Below are 22286 nucleotides of genomic sequence, written 5' to 3' on the forward strand. Positions count from 1 at the left end.
CGGAGGTGTCCCCTGCAGGTGTGCTAAACGGCAACGGCTGCAGCGGCAAGCGGTAAGGTAGACGTCGGGAGGATGAAGTAGGTAATTGAGAGAGAAGTACGACGTGGTCATCGGACGTGAAACTCTACAGGATGGCAACTGCGGCGGGGAGAGAAAAGGTGCAAAGGCGTCAAAAAAGTGATGCAGAGCACCGAGAGAGGGAGTTGACGGGGAGAGGGGGTGCGGAGCAGCGAAGACCCTACTCCACCATCGGCATAGTTCCATGTTTGAATAGAAGGGCACAGAGACACGCGCATCGTGTGGTGGTCTTTAAGGGAAGTGCACTCGAGCAGACACGCGCTGCCCGCGCGCAGTCAACACTAAGCTGCGGTCGCTCATCTCACGTGAACGCGTCTCTCGGGTCATCTCGTTTCGTTCTGCTTGTTGCTTGTCGATTAATGTGGAGAAAAGCCATGCAGACGCGCGGAGCACACGCGCTGCTACAGAGAGACACACAAGCACGTGCATACGAAACCCTCAACAAGCTGCAAAACGAGGGGCACGGGTGCAAGCGGAAGGATCGAAAGCTGCACAGTGGTCCACCGACAACTTCCCTCAGTCCAGCCAACGCCACCCACCTACCCTCTTCCTCCAGTTACACCTTGGGCCACGATGAAAGGAGTGTGAGAAAGGAAGAGAGAAGCGGCAAGTGGAGGAGCGAAGCAGCGAAAAAGAAGCGAAGAGGAGGGGGCGGCGGCTGTGGCACAGGCACACATCCGCAGCGGCGGCGTCTCCCTCTCCTCATATTGCCCCTCTCCTGCCCCGCAAGCTCTTTGATGTGTCCATGTAGAGTCCAACACCATTCCCTGATGCCCAGCAGCCAACCCATGCGCAGAGAGAGAGGCGAGATACACGAATTTGTGAGAGTATCGCTGCTGCGCATCAGCGCTAAGTCTTCTTGCTGGCAGGAGTGCGCTTTGTTGGAACCGGCTCCTCTATGTGAAGCACAGGCGACGCGCCTGTGTACCAGTCGCTCTTGCCGGTGTGATCCAGTGCCAACTCTTGCAGCTGCTTCACGCTGTCATGCTCCGTTTCGTGGATCGTGACCTTGTAGGAGATGGAGGGAGTGCTCTCGTCCAGGTCCGCCTCCGTGGAAAGCAACTCGGCGAGGGAGTCGGCGGACATGACCTCGTCGCCCTCTGCGGCATCCTTGTCAACGTCAGCAACGGCATCGGTAGAACGCTCCACAGTGGCGACAAAGGCCTCCCCTGTTTGCGCCCTCTCTCGTTGCTCCTTGGCCAGCAACGTCACCTGGTGCGGAGTCAGCTGCTCCTTCTGCAGCTGCGTCAGCACCCCCATGAGGACCGTGGCCTCACGCATGGAGATGTACTTGCCGGACAGCTTCGCCTCCTCAGCTTGAATGGTGGCTACGCGCTTCTTCACGGTGAGGTCGTCGTAGAATATCTGCAGCACCCGCTTGATGGCCACCGAGTGCTCTACACCCTTTCCTTTTAGCTCGTAGTAATGCCGCTCCATTCGGTCGAGCGGCTTGCGTATCCAGAACACGTTGTAATACCGCATTCCCTCCGAGGCTAATAGGCGGCTCTTGCGCGCCAGCTCATCGCGCAGCGCGATGCGCTCGACGGAAAGGTGGTCCGTGTCATCCTGTGTCGGCTCGCTCGCGTTGTGTGGGTTGAGCGTCTTCTCTTGCGGAAAGTTGTGGTTGATGGGCGGGAACATGCGAAAGTGGTTGTACCACTCCGGAGGGATGTAGAAGCCGGTGCCCGCCAACCGCCCCATGCGCTTCAGGTGCTCCCATGGCTCGTATTTGTCGTTCCACGTGTCGAAGCGCGGCGCCACGCCCATATTCTTGGGAATCTTATACAAGCGCGACGAGGAGCGCCGCATAGTGGGATGAGCAAGAAGGAAAAAGCGTGACGAAGTGAGGATAAACGAACGAGAGAGAGGGCGTGCAACGAGCAGACACGCAGAGGCAGAGGCAGGCACGCGTCCGTTTCAACTTGCCGCTTCCTCGATCGAGTGTGCCCCAGCGGGGATGGGAAGAGGACGGGGGGGGGGCTGTGAAGAGAGAACGTGCGAGCAAACCACAGCTGCCGAGGGTCTGATGTAGGGGAATGCAAAAGGGGCGCAGGAGCCGAAAAAGCGATGCGACAGCCCTCCGCCTTCGGAACTGCCCAGATGAACTGCGAGGTAAGGGGAGACGGGGGATACAGAGTAGAGATGGAGACCGAAAGGAAAGACAGGAAAGAGGTGTAATCACGGAAAAGGCCCTTCGCCACGCATCGACCTCCGTAGGATGCAGCGTTGTTGCTGCCACGGTGACGCGAGGGGCTCTGGCTGCCTAGGAGGAGGAGCAACGACACGCAAAGACGGCGAGCAGCAGCAGCAGTGCTGCATAGCCGAATGGGCCATCACGATACGTGGGCGCCGAGGACATGAGAGATGGAGCGGGTGGGCCGGTGTGCACATCGGCTACCCGCGCACCCCCCCACACACACATACATGTCACCTACTACCGTAGACATACAAGCGCGCGCACGACTTGCTGGGAGAGGAAGACGGCGCTGGGGACAGGGAGGGAAGGGTGCGTCCCCCCTCTCTCTCTCTGATCCTTTGACTCTTGCTGCTCCTTTTGTCGCTTCTTCGTGTGCCTTCTCTTAGCCGCAGCAAAGACGAGAGAAGCATGTTGGTGGAGCAACGCCGTGTGGAAATCCGCGGAGAGCGGGGGAGGATGAAGAGGATATGGCAGCCGTCCATACTCGTTCCTCGCCTCACTTGGCGCCCTCGCTCAGAGCGCCGCTGCCCACACACGCACACACAGACTGTTGCTCCGCTGTGACACCTCCGCAGCGTAAACAAACACACGCACGCACAACAACCCATCAGCGACCACAACGCAGCCACCTTACGTGAAGCAATCGACCAACCCCCCTCGCAGCGTAACAGCGAAGAGGAGCCAACGCCACGACAGCACAACGCCCTCACACAAAAGAAGTGAACAGCAAGCGGAGCACGAGGAAGGGAAAGAGAGAGACGAGGAGTTGGTGGTGCACATGCGCCGGCCAGCCAACGCAGTCGCCGACACACGAGATGCACTAAAGAAGTGAAGCGTGATGTGCCGTGGTGTACCCCACCCCACCCCCGCTACTCCACCTCTTCTACAGAGCCGGTTTAGTCTGTCTCCTCCCCCACCACCACCACATCGTTCAGTTGCAGTCGTGATGAGGGCTGCTGTCACTTAGCATTGCTAAGCGTGCGCCACAGCGCACAGACTGCATCGCCCCAGGAGCACGCACAAGCATGGACACACATGTTTATAAGAGCTGCAACGCGACGAAAAATAAAGAGGCGTGAGCGCACACGCACACGCATCTGCCGACTACGCCACCAAAACGCACGCGTCAATCTCGATCCACCGCTGGGTCGAAGAATCTATCAAGAGGAAAGAAAAGCGAAGGCGGGCGAGACGAAAGAGTGCAAGAGGGGGTGAAGAAACACACGCTCCACCAATGCGGCTCACCCGTCCCGTTATCCTTCCTGCTCCTCCCCTCATCCGCCTTCCGTCACACGCGCACGCACGCACACACAGACGCACACCACCTCACAAGATGAACTTCTTGATGTCCACCTTCTTGACCATCTTGTCCACAGCCTTCTTGACGTACGCGGCGTCAATGACGAACTTCTCGCTCCTCCGCTCCGGCCCCTCGAAGCTGATCTCCTCAACAACCTTCTCCGTGATCGTGATGAGGCGGCGCGCGCCGATGTTCTGCACTGTCGAGTTGATGTAGGCGGCGATGCTAGCAATCTCCCAGAGCGCGTCGTCTTCAAAGATGAGGTCGACGCCCTCGGTAGCCATCATAGCCTTGTGTTGCGCAATGAGGTTGAAACGGGGCTCGGTGATGATGCGGTGAAAGTCCTCCTTACTCAGTTGCTGGAGCTCGACGCGGATGGGCAGACGGCCCTGCAGCTCCGCCAGCATGTCGGACGGCTTAACGCTGTGGAAGGCGCCGCTGCAGATAAACAAAATCTTGTCCGTCCTCACCTGCACATTAAACTTCGTCGACACCGTGGTGCCCTCTACCAACGGTAGCAGATCCTGCTGGACGCCCTCGGCAGAGGCTTGGTGACCCTTGTACCCGCCCGCCGCCGTCACGATCTTGTCGATCTCGTCGATGACAACGATGCCGTCCTCCTCGCAGGCGCGCAGCGCCTCCGCCGTGACGTCCTCGGTGTCCATCATCTTGTCCAGCTCTTCCTGCAGCACAGCCGGGAAAGCGTCCTTGATCTTCATCACCTTCTTCACAGTCTGCTGGCGCTGCCCGCCCATCATGGAAGGGATGTCGAGAGAGATGAAGACACCCTCGCCGCTCGCTGTCTTGGGTTTCTCTTTCTTCTCTTGAAGCTCAACCATGACCTCGATGTCGTCCAATGCCCCGCTGCGCAGGTGCTCGCGGAAGCCGTCCGACACACCGGCCAAGGACTTAAGAATGCGGTCCTCCGCCTTCAACTTCGCCTCCTCCTCATGCTGGCGACGGATGTTCTGCTTTGTCTGCGACAAGGAGGCCTTATAGAGGTCCTCGATGATGCTCTCCACGTCGCGGCCGTGGAAGCCGACCTCTGTGAACTTGGTGGCCTCCACCTTGACGAACGGAGCATCTACGAGCTTGGCGAGGCGGCGGGCAATCTCCGTCTTGCCCACGCCGGTCGGGCCAATCATCAGAATATTTTTTGGCGCGATCTCCTCGCGTATGTCGCTCGGCACCTGGTGGCGGCGCCACCGATTGCGCAGCGCCACTGACACAGCCTTCTTAGCCTCGCTCTGGCCCACAATGTAGCGGTCCAGCTCCTTCATCAACTCGCGTGGACGCATGTCCCGAATGAGTGTCTTGGAGCCGGGGTTCGTGAAGGGTGTGGCTGGCGCAGGCGCAGCAGCAGCGGCAGCAGCCGTGCTGCAGCATCGTACGCCCGTGAGCAGCGTGTACGAGGACGCAGCACCAGTGGCAGCTACGCTGGAGCGGCAAGATAGCGAGATGGCGCGGTGCATCGCGAGAGAGAAAGATGGTGAAAAAATGCGAAAGACAAGCCGACGAGGCGAGGAGCTCATGTGACAGGAGAAAGGGGTAAGGGAAGTGACGCGTCGGTGCGTGTCAAGTCGCCGCAGTTGCGGTGATGGCGAGGATTGTGACGGAAATGAGCGAAAGACGAAGCGAAAAAAGAAAGACAGAGCGCGCGTACCGTCCATAAAGCACGCCAAAGAAAGCAGTGCAGCGCAACAGCGCGAGGGAGCGAGGGAGCGAGGGGGGTCACCAGCCAGCTGCAGCAACAGACGGACGGAATGTATGTTGAGCCCCTGCTCGCCAATACGTCCCTTGCAAACAGCGACACACGCACACACAGGGACAAGCGAGTGCAAAGGTCAATGAAGATGAAAAAGAAAGCGCGTGCGTGTGCGTCTGTAGGAGAAACCAAATATGTGTGGGGGGCGGACGGGTACGTGCACAGGATCAACCGCAGAAAGACGAGAAGTCGCAGCAGCACCGGGACACAGCGAGAGAGAGAAACACACGACACGTATTCGACTGTGTATCGAGTGCGGGTGTGGAGGGGGGAGGAGTGCCGAAAAGGCAGAGAGAGGACGAAGGAGGTGGTGAGGTGGGGGATGAGGGAAGGCACATTCGCTGCACGCTCACACGAAGAGGGATTCGTAGCGCCCTTCCATCCAATGCACACCTGCCGAGACATGTGTCGAAGCTTTGTTTCGCTGTCTTTGTACATTGCACGAAAACGCTCTTTGCACTGCCTCTTTGTGATTTGACTGTTTCAAACCCCCATGACAGGTAGGGGAGAGGAAGCAAGGGCGCATCCCAGGGACCAGTGGACGCATACGTGGTCGAGGGATGCTCTGCCAGCGTGTCCCTCGCTCAACTGCGTCTATCGCAATGCATTCAACACGCATCCTCTGCTTCTCTACACATCCGATGGTGCATCGCGGATAACCGTGTGTGTGCGACTGCATCTGCCTTTTTTTTGGCGGCTGCCAGAGTGAAGACAAAGGGAAGACGGGGAGAGATACGCCAGAGACGTCTGGCTGAGTCTGTGCATGGCGGCTGCCCGACAGCAGAAAAACAAACGACGACAGCCACGGTGCAGGCGGTAACGGCGAGAAGCAACACATATACGAACATCCGAACGACCAGAGGAAGCGGCGGCGGAGGCGAACAGATACAAGGAGAGCTGCGAGACAGCGAGAGTGGGCGCAGTGAGGGCGCGCTCCGCGACGCATCACAAAGCCGAGAGGCTCACTCACGCAGATGTGCATACGCACTGCTGTCTCTCTATCCACCCCCACCCACTGCCTTGCATGTGCCATCAAGGTCCCTCCGACTGCGTCTTGCTGCGCTCCCCACACCCAGCCACCCGACGGACCCACCTCGCCACATCGCTAAATCTTGTTACTAAACAGCAGGTGCTGCTCTTTGCGCTTGAGGGGCGCCATAGAGCGGCACTTGTGGTAAATGCGCACCAGTGTGGAGCGCAGAAGCCACTTGTGTCGCTGCAGCACCTTGGCGGTGTATGTGTCGCGGGAGCTCACGCCCAGCTCGTGCTGGAGGACGTTGAAGTACGCCGCCGAGTGCAGCCCCACCCCGTCTCCGCTGTACAGGTCAGCCAGGGCGGGGTTTGCCCTCACTAAACCATCCTCCTTCACACGCATTGCCTCCGCGCCGTCGGGGAGCGGCACACGCTGAGTGAAAGCGTACGCGATAAAGCGCGCCTGTGCCTCAAACAACAGAAAGGGGGGCAGCAGGTCCTTTTGATAGCCCACCATCGCCAACGAAGGTTCGGCGCACCAAAGTGTGCCCAGGTAAAGTCCATGGCGGCTGGCCGCTGGAGGACCGCCTGCCGCGTCGCTCGAGGCGCTGCACGGAGACGATGAGGTGGACGAAGTGAGCAGAAGCTGATCCTCCTCCAGGGCGCGGCGTACGTCGGGGTGCAGAAAGGGGTATCGATGCTTGTACCCTGTAGCGCAGATGACAGCATCGACCTTGTCGATAAACACCTCCGCCGACGGCGCGGCCGACGACACGTCGAGGTGACCGACGCGCTCTTTCGCCTCTGCCACAATGTCCGCAGTGCTCCGCCGCACCGACGGATCGGCAGCAAAGCGCAGCCCGCGCCCGTCGTTGTCAAGCGGCAGCCCCACCGCTGGGATGACCTCCAGCCGCATATTGCGGTACCGCAGCCACTTGCGCACCACATCGTTCGCCGCGTGCACATCGTTGCGCAGCCACGGGAGGCGAGCCGCGAGGCCGGCGAGGCGCGTGACGGCGTCGGCGGCCACCCGCACATCCGACACCTCCTTTGTCGCCAGCCCGCGCCCCCACGGCGCCGCCGCCATGTCCTTCCAGAGCTCGGCAGTGAGCGAGGAGCTCGCGAAGCCTGTCTGAGGACCAGATGATGCCGAGGTGGGGGCCGCTGCGGTGATGCTTTGGTACACCTCTGCCCCCATCCGCTTTAGCTCGACGCAGTAGTCGTAAGCGGAGACGCCGTTGCCGACGACGACGACGCGCTTCCTGTGAAACGAGCGGAAGTCTTTCACGTGCGCGGCGTGGTGCACCTCTCCACCCTCGCGCACGTACCCCTCAAGTACCTCCCGCATTCCGGCGGGGAAGCGTACTTCCTGCGTCTGCCCGGTACACACGCATACCTTGTCGAAGGACCATTCCATCACATCCCCGTTCACGACGTTCACGGATATGATCTTCCACATGCGGTCCGCCGGGTTGAAGCGGGCGGACTCCACCTTTGTGTTGAACCGCGTGAGACAGCGCACGCCCTTCTGTGCAGCGTATTGGTGCATGTAGTGCTGCACAGCCGTGTGGTGCGGGAACTGCGCGACGGCGTAGTCGAAGCGGACGTCACTAAACGCCATCAGCTCCTTGGGCAGCACGCAGCGCATAGACGGGTAAATGGGAGAGACGCATCCGCGGCTGGAGAAGATGTCGCGTGCGTTGTGAGCCCAGATGCCGCCCGGCTCGGGGGCAAGATCGAAGCACGTGACGAGCAACCCGCTCTGCCGCAGCACCGTACTGGCCGCCATTCCAGCTGGCCCACAGCCGATCACCGCGCAAGACTGCATGAAGTCACGTGCAGGCGCCCTTGAGAGAAGAAAGGACTCTACAGCGCGTCTTGGCGTCTCCTGCTCTTCCGAGGAGCGTTTCGATAGGGAAAGAGATCGAGTCACGACACGCCAGAGGAGAGCCGGCGGCTGCGATGGCCAAAGCGGCAGTGGCTCAGAAAACTGCACTAGTGACGCAAGGGAGAAAAGAAATGAGTTTTTCGGCAGCGATGGTGGGGAGGGCGCAGAACTATACGAGCACCGGTGGGTAGCAGAGGAGCGGCGCATGACACTACCCGCGGCACGCGCGGTCACTGGGCACTGCATCAATGCTACAGGCTCAGCGAAGCCCCCGAGTCGGTCACTGTACGAGAGCACAGAACGTACCCCGTACGCATACGCGGCTGTCACTTCTACAGTGCTAACGCCAGTGCCGAGAAACCGAGGGTGGGCACGTGAGAGAGGGAAGACAGCGCATCAACAGTCACTCGGGTCTGCGCACGCACAAGTCAACCATCTTTACCTTCGCTTCTATTTCTCGCTGTCTCCGTGGCGGAGAAGTGCGATCCAGAAAGTCATGCGGCGCCGCTTGTTGCGGGCACGCAATACTGCACATCGAGTAGAAGAAGAAAAGGCAATGGCAAATGACGAAACACCGGGGGAGGGAGGAGACGAGAATGAAGATGGGCATGAGGCCGTCGGAGAGCCCGATGATATCCCCCCTCCTCCTCCCCATCTCAGCGGTGCGGCGGATGCTCACTTGAGCATGTGAGTCTCCAGAGTGCCATGTGCCCCTCACCCCTACGGTTGCCCTCTCGCCTGCTCAGCTGACTCCCTGTCTGCCTTTCTAGCGGCTCTCTCGTGGGATCGCTCTCAGCACCGACCATGGAAACCTGTCTAGCCCTCGGCGGATGCTGCAACCCCTTCGGAGAGAGACATGTGCTGGCGGGAGCATCCAGACACATACACACGACCTTGTACGCGTGTGCTGCAGTGCAGCGGTGGGGTCAACATGTGCGCGCATCTGTACATCTCCTCTGCGCCCAGTACCTCCGCGGTAGCGCTGTTCTCTTCTCGTATTCCCTCATGACTTCGCTGCAGCGGCTTTTACAGCGCCAAAGTAGCTGCCTACGGGAGCCAGCTGGCGTCGCAACACCTCTTCTGCCTCGCGCAGCAGCGCATCCGTCACACCAGCCAGTCGGCGCAGTGTGATACTCTGCTCCTGTTCGACCATCGGCTGCGGTTGAATGATACCCACTACGGCAGGGGAAATGAAGTGACGCACCTCGATGCCGCCGACGTAGCGCTGGAATACCTCACCCCTCTGCAGCGCCCGCGTGAGGGAGGTGAGCTGTGACTCCAGCGCGCTGAGCTGCTGCTGCTGCTGCTGCTTAGCCGAGGCCTCCTTCTTCTTTTTGTCGGTCGCCTTGAACTTCGCGGCTGGGGTGGGCGACGCGCAGGCCGTCGCTGCCGCTTCCGGTGGTGCTGCAGCTGCAGCGCGCTGGCTCAGCTCCTGGCCATTTCGATCCGGCGCACCGTACAGCACCCACACCTCCACGCCGTCCCCGATGCGCACGTCCACGCGGCCCTCATACGTAGCGCTGCGAGGCTGGAAGGGCAAAAACGAGAGAAGCGTCCGGGCGGCCGCTGCGGCGACAAACCTCACGACAGCGACTGCCAGCACGTTGCTGCACGACGGCATTACGCAGAACGTGTGCTTCCCCGGCAAGATCTGCGAGCACAACGGAGTTATGAGGCGGCAAACAGATGGCGACAGGTACTGGCGCGGCAGCACTGGGGAGCTGCTCGGCGTGAAGCCGACGCGCATCTCGTACGAGACCACCGGCGCGAACGCCGCCTCTCTAGCGACGGTGATCACGGCGTTGTATGGGTCAGCGCGAATCGGCCGCGCTCCAATAACCAGTACATAGTCGCCCGCCTGTGGCACAGTGAGGGTGAAGGTGTCCGTGCTGGTGCTCTCTTCGCACTGGTGCCACACCCACTCCGCCCCTAGGGGTGCTGTCTGCGAAAGATCCTCAGGAAGGGTCCGGAGCGTGCCCATGTACAGAACGCAGCACAGCTCCGTTGTGCTGGAGTAGTGATTCACAAACGACACGTACGACGGCGACCCGCTGGCGGCAAAGGCGCAGTGCGTCTTGTGGGAGGACAGCTGAAGCCCATAGTGGTAGAAAGCAGGTGTGAGGCGCGGCCGCACGCCCCACTGCACTACCCTCATGGCTGTTCGCACGAGCGCCTTTGCGGGGTCTGCAGGGAGGTGAGAGGCAAGAAAGTAGGTGGGGTGAGCAAAGAAAAAGAACTCCCGCCGAAGCCTCTCCGGGGTAACGGGTAGCAGCTGAACGGACTCATTCCACGGCGCCGCCCCTGGCCCCGCCGACGGCGATGACTGCGATTGGGCGAGCGCCTTGCCACGACCCGCTGCGTTGCCCGCTCGCTGTCCTTTACCCGCCTCCGGCAACGCCACAGACGACGGCACATCGGAATGGGACGCAGCACTGCGCAGCACCCCATTCGACAAGGCAGCCGACACATCCACAAGGTACTGCCTCCCGTCCACCGTCACCAAATTCCAACTCCACTCAAACGCCTCCTCCGGTGCCGCGCCCTTCAGTTGACCCACCACAACTTCGCACGAGACGCCGACGCTGGTCAGCATGCGCATGTACACGTCTGCCAGAACCGGCGCTGGAGCGCGCCGCGTCTGTAGGGCCACTAATAATGGATCAGGGGGAGCGGCGGGCTCTAGCGTTGTCGGAACTTCCTTCACCTTGCGCGCCGGGCGGTTGGACTTGCGCGCTGACGTCGCCGCCTTCGCCGCGGACGGTAGACCGACCATCGAGACACCTCCGCTGTCCTCTTTTGCTTCTTCTACAGCTCCTGGCACGCTCACCTGCAGCGTCATGTGAGAACACAGCCACATGTACACGCAGCACGCCTTCTTCATGGTGCACTGCGTGGCCATCTGCCGCCACGTGACAGTCATAAAGGGGTCTACCAGCTGCTTCGCAATCGCCGACCACTCCGTGGCGTCGCTCAGCGAGCCAACGACGCTGCACCGCAAATCCGCTTCGCATCGCAGGGCCTCTGGCAGGCCCCAGCCTGCGACTTCTACGGGATCGTAAGCGGTGTCCGTCTCCACCCCCTTGCCCCGACGCCCGTCTAGCGGTACCTGCGCCTTGTCATTTGAACTGGTGCGGTCGAGCGCCGCCGTCGTCCCGGGGGCAGCCGCGCCCCTGCTTTCCCGCTCCATGCTAAAGCCAAAATGACGCAGGTAGTCAGCGTAGCGGTTGAGGGGCAGCCGCGCCGCGGCGGCTTCGGGCAGGTGCGTGTGTGCTTCGTAGAGCGAGGCACCGTATTGAAGGAGCGAAAGACACGAGGAAGAGGCGGCGGCTGCCTCGGCCTCTGCGCTCATTTTCGTCTGTGCCGCTAGGGCAGCGGCGCTAGCTGCCTTCATTGCAACAAGAGAAGGTAGGAGTCCCTACAGCACTGTGCGTGTGCATGGGCGCTGCTGCTGCCATACACGATGAGGTACGAGGCAGAGATGTCCGCCCACCACCGCCACCACCACCACCCAGTCCGCGGCAACAGCACGAGAAAAATGAAAGGCGAGAGCGAGAAGGAAACAAAGGAGTTGGCGGGTGGGAGGCGAAAGATGGCCCGGAGACGTTCAAACAGAGAGACGCGGAAGGGATGTGCCCGGGGCTGTCAAGTGAGCCGTGCAGCGCTCTGTGTCTCCTTGCGCGCAGGCCTCCTCCTGCGGGGCAGGTGGCATTAAGAGTTGCCCACAGTTGACGATTCTTGTTGACGTGCTCGCCGTGGCAGAGATGACACCACAGAGGCGCCACACACACACACCGTCGTCATCGCGGCTGCAATCGTCAACAACAGCAGCGAGTGACCCACACGCACGGACAGAGAGAGAGCGAGAGGCGAGAGAGACATGGCAGAGTCCCTCCCTCACCCTCCTTGTTCCTTTGCTCGAGACGCACCTGCTCACTGCACACGATGGTGTCTTCGCAGCGTTGACGTATGTGTCTGTGACTGTGTCTGTGTCTGTGGATGTTGGTGTTATCTGTTCCTCCGCGTTACAATGTCTGCCCCACCCCCACCCTCCGTGTGCGGGGGAAGAGGGCCCGTGTGATGGGGTGGAGACGTAGAGAAGGCAAGTGAGCGCGTGGATAGGGAAGAAGCGAAGGGTGGTCACCACACCCCGCCCTCCCCTCCCACATTCGCTCATGTTTGCAACTATGGCGACTCAGATTCTATGCTGAACGTGCCGTGCTCTTCTTTCCACGTGCCTCCTGTGTGCGAGCGCACACGTGCCTGCGGAGAGGGCCGGCAAGGGAGCGGAGGGGGAGAGGGGAGGGAAAGGCAGGGAGGCGGTGATGTGAAAAAGAACGCACAGCGACCGGCAGCGTCGCCCCGCCTCGTGCGTGAGAGTCCCTCCCGGCCCCTCTCGTAGCAGAACTGCCCGTCCTTTACTCACGGCCCCACTCTCTCTTGTCTCTCTCCCTGTCGCCTCTAATGCGCTACTCGGCTGCTGATCCGTCGGACTCGGCGACAGGGTCGATGATAAGCACCGCCGAGACTGGCAGTGGCTTGCGGTGGTACATCTGGGCATAAGTGAACAGCACCAGCTCAAACGAGTATATTTGCGTGGCCTTGCTAATGACGCTGCGTAGAATCTGCGGGGCCAAACCCTTGTAGAAGCCGAGGAAGCCGTCCGCCGCGTAAATGTGCCGCACTGTTGGCACCACCCGCACGTAGTCGTGCTCCCCCGTCACCTTGTTCACCGTGCGCAGGTGGTTCATGATGACGTTGTACGGGTACGCAATCCCCACTGCAACTAACTTCGCTATCATCGTCAAGGACACCGTCGCCGCCGAGGACCACCAAAAGCCGCGCTCGCCGAAGCTTCCCTCGTGCGTCACACGCTTGAGCAGCTCATACACGGTCCAGAAGCACCCTTCTTCTACAAAGCGGCCAGCTATGTTGGTGACTGTGCCGCGGTAGAGGCCCCGCATGCCGTCGCGGCGCATGACATCGCTCAACACTTGGTGGATCGTGAGTTTGTCGTCAACCTGCACCCGGGTCCGAATCACAAACAGCGGGGAGAGGGTCAGGTTTGTCGCCGTGACGGCACCAAAGGCGCAGATCATCGGTCGCACCTGCTCGCTCACCCTCGAATCGCCGAGCTCACCCTTGAGAAAGCGGTAGGTGGGAAGGTAGATGGCGTTGGATGGTATGGAGGCCATGATGTTGGCGCCGAGACCGCGGCTGAAGGCGTGAAAGAGGCCCTCTTTGAAGAGCTCGCGTGCTGTAATGAGCAGGCTCTTGTGCGGCTTTCCTGTGGCAGACCGGCCGGCCGATAAGCGCACACGAATAGTGTCGAGCGGGTTGGTAACGCACGTCGAGCAGACGCCGGCGAACCCGCCGGCGAAAACGGAGACTAGGTTGTCCCGTTCGGCGCGCGACGTGGATGTCATGACGTACGAGAAGGGCTAAAAGGGGGGAGAGAGCGTGCGCGTGCGTATGCGTTTATGTGCCCCGCTTCACGTCAAACCGCACAGTCCACCTCACATGAAGAGGAAGAAGGGAGGGGGAGGGGGAATGCACGGAGAGTTGTGTGTAAGGCGGGCGTCAGGTGCGAAGGAGAGGGCACCAGCCGCAGCAACAGCATCAAACGAGGCGGGCGACGACGAAGAAAAGGGAAGATGAGGAGGAGTGTATATATATATATGTGTGCGTATCGAAGAGGGGGTGGGGAACGACCCAACACGCAACCCTCGACGAGAACGTAATCTGTATAAAAGAAGGGGAGTCAGGCAGACAGAAAGAGAGTGTGTGTCACGCCGCGTGCGTTTCAATGCGTGTGCGCCTGTAGGGGTGCTGATGGATCTGTGCGTGTATGCGTCGCAGTGGCTGCAGCTCTACCTACATGAATGACGTTCTGTGTGCGATAGAACTGCGCCCAAAGGAGAGGAAGGAGAAGGCGAGAGGCGGTAGAGGGAAGGGGCCAACAAAGAGGTAGAGACATCTTCGGTGGATTGAGGGAGCGGACACGCTGACGTGCAACATCTCCGTCGTCCACGATTTGACTTTCCGTGGTCCACAAGGATGATGGTGAACTGCTGCTGCACTTGCCTCCCCCAAGAACCGCCGCATCTGATAGAAAGAGCTTCTCGTGAGGGAGGTAGCCGGTACCTGCTCACATCTTCCGCTCCTCATCCCTTCTCGTTCGAATCTGCGGTGTAGAGCCTTCAGATATCGGAGGTTGCCACGATTTCGATAGAGGCACACAGGGCTGAGAACCCGCCATCAGTCGCAGAAAGCAGATCATTTTCGTCGGACCCGAAGAAAAAAATGCGAAAACAAAAGGGCATCCCCTCAGCGGGGACACGGCGCCTTCTCCCTTGCATGACATCCACAGCTTGTCCCCACCCCCGCAGTCGTTCACTGCTACTGTCGACCGCGTGTTCATCAAGCACATCTCGCTTGCTGGGTATGCATGGCGCCTTCCCCCCTCCCCCCTCATCATCTTCGCACTCACGGCACACTCAGCTATGTCAGAGACGAAGCCATACTTACCTGAACTCCGATATCGCACTGAGCGAGCTTTACCATATGCGTCAAGGTGCTCCACGAGGGAGAAGACGAGGGGGAGGGGGTGCTTGATCCCTGGTTCAAAGCACAGCCAACCATCCTTGCAATAACCGCCGCATCTGAAGCATGTGGCATTCCCATAGCTGGCCGGGCTACCCAACGCAGCTACCAGCTGCAAGAAAAACGGCGATCTGCGCGGGGGAGGGGGAGGGGCGTGCGCGCGAATCTGTGTGACACCTTCTCGAGGAGTGTTTCGGGGGCAGCAGTGTGCTGCTCAGGAAAGACGAAATGGAATGAAAGCAGGAGTTGTACACGCTGAGCACGCGCGAGTGTGCCACCACACCGTGCACTACTTTATCGTTCTCCAGTCCACCCATGCTCAGTGGAGGAGGGTCAAACCCAAAAAGAGAGCGTCATGGCGGGGAGGAGAAAGCCACCCAGAGACCCCGCCTCTCACCTGTCCCCTCCCTTCCCGCCCTCCCGCCATTACGGTCGTCGGCGGGACGCTGTGAACAAAAGACAAGAGTGAAGACAAAGAGCAGACGACAGAGGGAGAATGGGAGGAAGAGGGAAACGGAAGGGTGAGAGGGCTGCCGTTGCCTGCACGCACTACGAGAGAGATCTGTGTGCAGTGCCCCCCAACAAGCGGACAGCAGCGTTGGCCCCAGTGGGAGGGTCATCCAGCATGTCCTTCGCTGTTTCTTTTGCCCGCCTTTAGCACCGGCGGCTATCCCCGGTGGTAGGGTAGCATTAGGCGGCCTTCGCGTGTAGCCGTGCGCTGTCGCTCGCCTTCTCCTCGTTCGTCGCCTTGTTCTTCTTGTTATACGTTAGTCGTATCTTACGTAGTTGGAGGCAGGGAGGGGGAGGCGCCTGTCTCCCTGCACGGCCTCGTGATGTGCAGGAGCGGAGAGAGGCGAGCAGAAGGGCAGCATGGGCCCCGTTTCAGGACTTGCACAGCCGCTACTCTCAAGAGTACCCCCACCCTTCCCACTCAATGGCTGAACTGGTAGTAGAGGTGATCATACAGTTGTTCCCACACACCCTGCATGCGTGGGCGGTGCGAGTGGGAAGGTGTATGGGGGAAGCGCGGAAGGTGGATCAAACAAAGACCGAGCGAACAGAGGAGACGAGCGGGCATCCCTCGCTAGGGTGAGGGCTGACTCCCGGCACAGCGCAAGAGAGCACCAGTTAGCTCCAGAAAAGATGCACACACGCAACGACACACATAGAGACGCTAGCAACTCCGCGTCGCCACCGCCCTTCTCAGCCTCCTCTGCCCCTTCCCTGCAGCCCACGTCTACACCTGCCGATGTCCGCCACCACTGCTGCCTTCTCAGTGCTTCTTCATGCGCTTATGGCGAGACTTCTTGTTGCGCTGCTTACCGTCGCCGTGCTTGTAGGGAGCAACGCCCTTCTGCGCGCGAGCTTCGGCACGCCGCTCCTTGGCAGCCTGGCGGATCTTTCGCTGCTTGAGCTTCTTCACGACGCCGGCTTGGATCTTCTTCTCGCTCTTCGCGCGCAGCTCGCGTGCACGGGCCTTGATCTTGCTCGTCTCGTGCATCTTCCTTTCCCGCTCCACGCGGCGCACCTTGCGCTGACGCTGCAGAATCTCCGTCTCCTCCCGCTCCAAGTTCGACAGCTCGTTCTGGAAGTGGTTGATAGTCACCTCCGCCTCCTTCTCGTACAGACGGCGCGCCTCCTCGTCGCGTTTTTTGCGCTCCTCGCGGCTAAGGCACCACTCCCGCTTCGCCTTTGTCGTCACCTCGTTGAGGAAGCCGTCGCTGGCGGTGCCGTAGCGCTTCTCGGCCTGGGTAATCTTCTCCTCAAGCTGCTCGGCCGCCAGTTGTGCACGCACCTGCGGGAACACGTCGTCGACGTCCTTGGTCGCCCTGGCCAACAGCGCATCCGGCACATCGCGGCGCTTCACAGTCGCTACCTGATGTTCGTTGATGGCGCCGCTCACCGAGAGGATCTTGCGCATGATGTCGGCATCCTCGACCTCATGCACGAGGGACACCGCGGTGCCGGTCTGACCAATGCGCGCGGTGCGCCCCACGCGGTGGATGTAGGCAGTGAGAGTCGGCGGCAAGTCGTAGTTGAGCACCGTGGCCACTCCTTGAATGTCGAGCCCACGCGACGCCACGTCGGTGGTGATGAGGTACCGCACCTCGCTGCGCGCAAACTTCTCGAAGGCCTGAAAGCGCTCTGCCTGCAGCTGGTTGCCCTGAATCTCCGCAGCAGGCAGGCCCAGTGCGTTGAACACGAGAGCCAGTCGATGCGTGGTGGTGCGGTAGCGGCAGAAGATGATTGTCTTGTCCTTTAGGTAGTTCTGGCAAAGGGCAACGAGGTAGCGCGTCTTGACCTTGGCGATATGTTCCTGCTCGCTTTCCACGGCGGCAGCGCCGTCCCGCCCGTCCTCTGCGTCGTCAGCCGACGCCCGCTCTGCTCGGCGCCGCTTCTGGCGCAGTCGCTTTTCACGCGGTATCTCGCTGTCCTGCGCTGCCGCTTCTGCAGTGGTGGCAGCGGCGCCATCTACGTTGTCGGCAGTCGACGTCGACGTCGCAGGGATGGTGCGGATGCGCACAAACTGCTGCCGGAGCTTCGACTGCAAGGCGATGTGGCCGATATCGACGTTGATGGGCTTGAAAAGGTGCTCTTTGGCGAACTCATCAACCTCCTTCGTCATGGTGGCAGAGAACATGAGCACCTGGCGCGTCTCTTCCGGGACGTGCTGCAGGATGTCCAGCACTTGATCTTGCAGAGTGACCGTCAGCATCTTGTCGCACTCATCCAGCACCAGCACCTCCACCCCGGTTAGGTCGAGACCGGCGCCGTTCTTGTAGTTGTGGATGTAATCGACAAACCGGCCAGGGGTTGCCACCAGGATATCCGGCACCGCGTCCAGCGCGGCCTCCTGCGCGGCAGGCGCGACACCGCCGATAGCCAGCGCCACCGTCAGCCCCGAAGTGAACTGGAGGAGCTGCGCTAGCATGTCTTGGCACTGCACGCCGAGCTCCCGCGTCGGCAGCAGCACAACGGCCCGGATGAAGCGGCGTCGACTGTTCATCGTGGTTGCTTTCTGCGGCTGCCGCGTGAGGAGCAGGTGCGCTAGTGGTAGCAAGAAGGCAGCGGTTTTGCCGGATCCCGTGACGGCTCGCGCGCACACGTCCGCCCCGCGCAGCGCCGCAGGAATGGCCTCCGCCTGCACTGGTGTGGGAGAAATGTACCCCAGGTGCGACACAGCGCGGATAAGAGCCTTGCACAGCCCCAGCTCCAGCCACATGATCTTTTCCTGTGTCTGCTCGCTGCCCTCGATGGTCGCAGCGGCACCAGCAGCCCCGGCCGTGCGCCACTGTGCAGTCCCGTCGCCGCCCTCCGACGGTATCGCTGAGGAGAGCGGCGACGATGGAGACGCAACAGACGAGGCGGCGGCGGCGCCGTTAGTTGTTGCTGCCTGCGCCGCGCCGCGCCCGCCCGTCAGGCCGCTAAAGAACAAAGACGTGTTCTCCAAGAGCTCATCGGACGCCTGCGCGGCCGAGTCCGTACCCCGAGGCGCGTGTGCAGCTCTGGCGCCGCTACCCCCGCCACGATACCCGCCGCGTGCACCATAGGAACGCTGTCCACCGCCGCGGCCGCGACTTCCAGATGAGCGTCCGCGGCCTCGCATGCTGTCAGAGCTGCGCGCGTCTATTTTTCAGCGCTCAAGGAGAGCGGGAAAAGAGAAACTGGAAAGAAACACTGCGCCGTGCGACCTGCGCAATGGGTGTAGCGGGGGAGAGAGGGAGGGTGCCGGTGGATTCAATCTGCAGCGACAGCGGCAGAGGGGTGCGATAGAGAGAGAGCCGAGACAGAGGAAGCAGCATCGTAGTCAATGCATCGAGGGCAGTGTGCCGGGGTACGGTGGAGGTTGGGAGAGAGAGGAGAAAGGGGACGGGGCGGAGAGGAAAAAGAATGCCGTTGCATCAGTGCGTGAACGAGAAGCACACACGCATGGTCACTCGCACGAACGTGCACAGGCACACTAAAAGCCTACCTTCCCTGTGCGGCACGCCTGCCCCCGCCCTGAGCCCGCTCTGCAACGGCGGTGCTCAGAGAGGAAGAACCACGTGAAGCCCGTTCAAGGAAGACAGAAAAGGGCGAGTGCGCCTAGAGCTTGCGGCAACGCCCTTGGCCATCCACATACAGACACGCACACACATGCAACTGTCATCTCAGTTTTGGGGCGGCCGTGTGTGGGTGTGTGTGGGTGTGCTGCCTGAACATGCCCCCTTCTGCCCATGAAGGCCAGGGGACCGCTACACCGGTGGTTTCTTCGCTTTCTTGTCGTTTTTTCAGAGTTTTTTTCTTTTTGATATTCGTAAGCGCCTCAGCAGCACCACAGCGCCTCTGCGTACACGTGTGCGATGGACTGGTGCTTGTCTCCGCGGCTGCGTGTATATGTACGGCATACAACAGAGTCAGATAGCACCAGGGAAAGAAAGAAAGATATCGGTTGGCTTTTAAATAATTAGATGTCGCCATGCTCACTGCGTCAAAGCAGTGGGCGGGTCTGGATATGGCGTTCCGGTGGAGGAGGAGTGGAGGGGAGGGGGCTGCATGCGCGATGGAACGAAAGATGTGTGTGTGTGTGTGTGTGTGCGGCTTATGGACACTCAATGGAGAACAAGACACACACAAACAGAGAGAGACGTCCCTCACTCAGCCACCGCACCCAACCTCCACACGCACGCCCGTAGTCATGGGCACACGCATCCGCCCCTCCTCTTCTGCTGTGTGTTCTCCTGTCTTTTTACTTCCGCCCGCTCCCTTCGTGCGTGCGTGAAGTGTTCCATATAGTCAGTCGACAGAGAGTGCAAGAGAAGACGTGCGCCACGAGGAGGCGTGAAGACAAGGCACTGCGAAAGCAAGCGGAAAGTGATGGCTAACCCTAGATAACAAAAGCATGGCACAAGACGCGTGAACACCCATGCACACACACACATTAGCTCGGCCACAAGCATGTCCGAGTGCACACCAAGCAAGACAGAGCGGCGCATGTGAAAGGAGCTTAGCCGTCCGGCCCACGACGACGATGAACTCGTCCCCCCCCCACCCCTCGTCAACCCTCACAACAAGAAAACTGGGAGAAGACGCGCCCGCACAACGTAGGCGGTACAAGAGGAGGTTTTTTGACGCAAAACGAAACAACAGAAAAAAGGCTCCCCAGAAGATGCGCGCAGGGTGAAGGACGGCCGCAGAGAAAGCTGCAGCATGGCCAGATGCACGTTCAGTACGCTCGTGACCTGTGGCACACACACACACAAGTAAAAACGCATAATAGGAGAGAACCGAAAAGCGAAAGAAAGAGAAAGTGGCGACAAGATGATGGCGGATTTGGTCCTGTGCACTTCGCAGCACCGGATACGCATCCACGCCTTGCTGTGCGTGCCGTCTCGTATTGGCAGATCGTTGCTGCGCCAACCGTTACCCTCGCCTTGCCTCTCGCTCTCTGCCCCTCTCGCCTTGTGGTGTCCTCTACTTCATCGGCTGCGCGTGAGCAGTGAGACAAAACACAAGAGCAGAAAGGGGCAGAGGAGGAGAAAGCGGAGAGGCTCGGACAGGGGTGAGGGAGTGAGTGAGTGTGTTCTGTTTTCCCTGCGAGCCACAAGATCAACGAGAAAGCGAAGAAGTGATGAAGCAGAGAGCTGCTTGCCTCCGTGTGAGCTCGCGCGGGTAATGGAGGGAGGCAAAAGTGGAGGGCAGAGCCCGGCTTGCACAGAAACAGCGCATCACTGAGGGATGTTGGCAACACCCCTGACACACAAACAGAAAACGTACAAAGAGCATAGGAAGCAAGGAAGACAAAGCCGTGCAGAGAGGCAAGGAAAGCGATAGGGATCAGCTGTCTGCCTCTCACACCTCCACTCGCCATGAACAGCCTCGACAACAGTACTCCCGTGTTAGTTTTCGCATCAGCCCGTCTATCCTATTCATCTCTCCTTCGAAAAAAAAAAATTGTGGCTACTTCACTCTGACGAAGAGCACCCACCCACACTTCTCGGTGCATGGCATCCCAGGGTCTCCCGTACGCCCCCATCCTGCCAGTGCCGGAACCGCTTGTGGCCGGTGGCAGGCCCATGTGCCTAGCACGTGCGGAGGCCACAGCGATGCGCCGCCGCCGATATGCCGGCAGTCAGGCGCTGGATGGCGCGGCATCGGGGCGCCCTGCAACGGTGCACGCGTTGGTGCGCCCGCATGACGGGCACAGCGCCAACCTCACTCGAGCGCACCCCACCCGGCCCTCACTGCCTACGGGATGGGGGAGCCTGCGCGCCACGCCGAGGGGGATGCACCGGGTGGCGACCGGGATGATGGGAGCGGCTGCGAGGCGACCCGCGGCGCGGTGGTGCGTAGAGTGTGAGGCAGAGGCCGTGCTCTCAGCTGGCTGGGACGGCTGCATGGCGGCGACGCGTGTGTGAGCGGCATGCTTCGCACGAGGCGACGGGGCCTTCTGTAGCAGGCTGGCGAGTGGTGGTGTGGAGTGGCGTTGAGCCCATGCTCTGTATGGCAGAAAAGGGGAACACGTGAAACCAAAAAAGAAAGTTGTATTTTCAGCGTGGCGTTGGCAGCGCCCGCTCTCCTTCGACGTATGCGAGAGATTCGGCACTGAATGGGGAAAGGGGGGCGGAGACGACGAGGCATCGAGCACAAAGGAATGATGCGGGCAGTACCCCCCTCCCTCCCTACTCCTCTTCCAAGGATACGCATACACACAAAACGCGGGAAGGTCCAAACAGAAATAAAATGACAAGGTCGAGTAGCACGCAGACACACAGACATGCACACTTCACGCTGCCGCATTTCGTGTGTGCACGCGTGTGCATGTGCGCTACAGGGCGTCTTCTCGAGAAATACAGATGGAAAACAAAGAAGAAGTGTGCGCGTGTGTGATAGAGCGCTGTGGCTGGAGCGGTGCACGCAGATCGTTGCACCGGCGAGTTTGTGTCTGGGCGTGTGACGGACACGGACTGCCGCCGCTGGCTTCTTTCCGTGGACGCTGAAGGCCGAGTTAGTTCTCCTCTGAGGGAGGGGCCTGGGGGTGCGCAACAGACGCCGTCGAAGCGCATGTTTGGGGCTTTCTTCTTTCGCCAGGTCCCCTGAGCAAGCGATCGCATGACACGCAGCCAGCACACGCACGCCGACGCAGGAATGGCACGCATGAAAGGGTGAGAACAGGGAGCGCGGACAGAGCAACCACACAGCGCCTCCGCATGAAAGGAGAGAGCGGAGAAGGCAGAAGAAAGGAAGCACAGAGGGAGGTCATGCACACGCACTAGGCTCCCACCCCTGCTCTGGTTTCTCCTTCAACTTCGCTCACGTTGCTGTGCGTGTTGACTTCAGTATTCTCTCATCCTATGCTCCCACAAGGCATCACACTCTCGTGCACCCCTCTCTCTGTACACGCACACACCCCGCACGTCGCCGCCTCAGCTCACCGCCTCACATGCGTACACACGCACGGGGCGCGAAGAGGAGCGGCGGAGGGGAAGACGAGAGATAAGAAAGA

At 60.4% G+C, this 22286-nt stretch overlaps 6 protein-coding genes across 6 annotated transcripts; all 6 read right to left on the bottom strand.

The window, feature by feature from the left end:
* Positions 1–927: 927 nt before the first annotated feature.
* Positions 928–1887, bottom strand: LMXM_15_0080 (conserved hypothetical protein; the record flags this gene model as incomplete). The annotated part of the gene is made up of 1 exon (XM_003873483.1): positions 928–1887. The coding sequence occupies one exon, from the start codon at positions 1885–1887 to the stop codon at positions 928–930; it is 960 nt and encodes a 319-aa protein (XP_003873532.1).
* A 1714-nt stretch (positions 1888–3601) lies between these two features.
* On the bottom strand, positions 3602–4873 carry LMXM_15_0090 (heat shock protein HslVU, ATPase subunit HslU,putative; the record flags this gene model as incomplete). Its single annotated transcript, XM_003873484.1, has 1 exon — positions 3602–4873. The coding sequence occupies one exon, from the start codon at positions 4871–4873 to the stop codon at positions 3602–3604; it is 1272 nt and encodes a 423-aa protein (XP_003873533.1).
* A 1572-nt stretch (positions 4874–6445) lies between these two features.
* Positions 6446–8140, bottom strand: LMXM_15_0100 (conserved hypothetical protein; the record flags this gene model as incomplete). Its single annotated transcript, XM_003873485.1, has 1 exon — positions 6446–8140. One exon carries the CDS (start codon positions 8138–8140, stop codon positions 6446–6448), a length of 1695 nt encoding a protein of 564 aa, XP_003873534.1.
* Positions 8141–9203: 1063 nt separating this feature from the next.
* On the bottom strand, positions 9204–11591 carry LMXM_15_0110 (conserved hypothetical protein; the record flags this gene model as incomplete). Its single annotated transcript, XM_003873486.1, has 1 exon — positions 9204–11591. The coding sequence occupies one exon, from the start codon at positions 11589–11591 to the stop codon at positions 9204–9206; it is 2388 nt and encodes a 795-aa protein (XP_003873535.1).
* A 1075-nt stretch (positions 11592–12666) lies between these two features.
* Positions 12667–13623, bottom strand: LMXM_15_0120 (putative mitochondrial carrier protein; the record flags this gene model as incomplete). The annotated part of the gene is made up of 1 exon (XM_003873487.1): positions 12667–13623. One exon carries the CDS (start codon positions 13621–13623, stop codon positions 12667–12669), a length of 957 nt encoding a protein of 318 aa, XP_003873536.1.
* A 2450-nt stretch (positions 13624–16073) lies between these two features.
* On the bottom strand, positions 16074–18023 carry LMXM_15_0130 (putative ATP-dependent RNA helicase; the record flags this gene model as incomplete). The annotated part of the gene is made up of 1 exon (XM_003873488.1): positions 16074–18023. The coding sequence occupies one exon, from the start codon at positions 18021–18023 to the stop codon at positions 16074–16076; it is 1950 nt and encodes a 649-aa protein (XP_003873537.1).
* Between the last annotated feature and the right edge of the window lie 4263 nt (positions 18024–22286).

The sequence above is a fragment of the Leishmania mexicana genome, chromosome 15, assembly GCF_000234665.1.
Source record: "Leishmania mexicana MHOM/GT/2001/U1103 complete genome, chromosome 15".
Lineage (NCBI taxonomy): Eukaryota > Euglenozoa > Kinetoplastea > Trypanosomatida > Trypanosomatidae > Leishmania > Leishmania mexicana.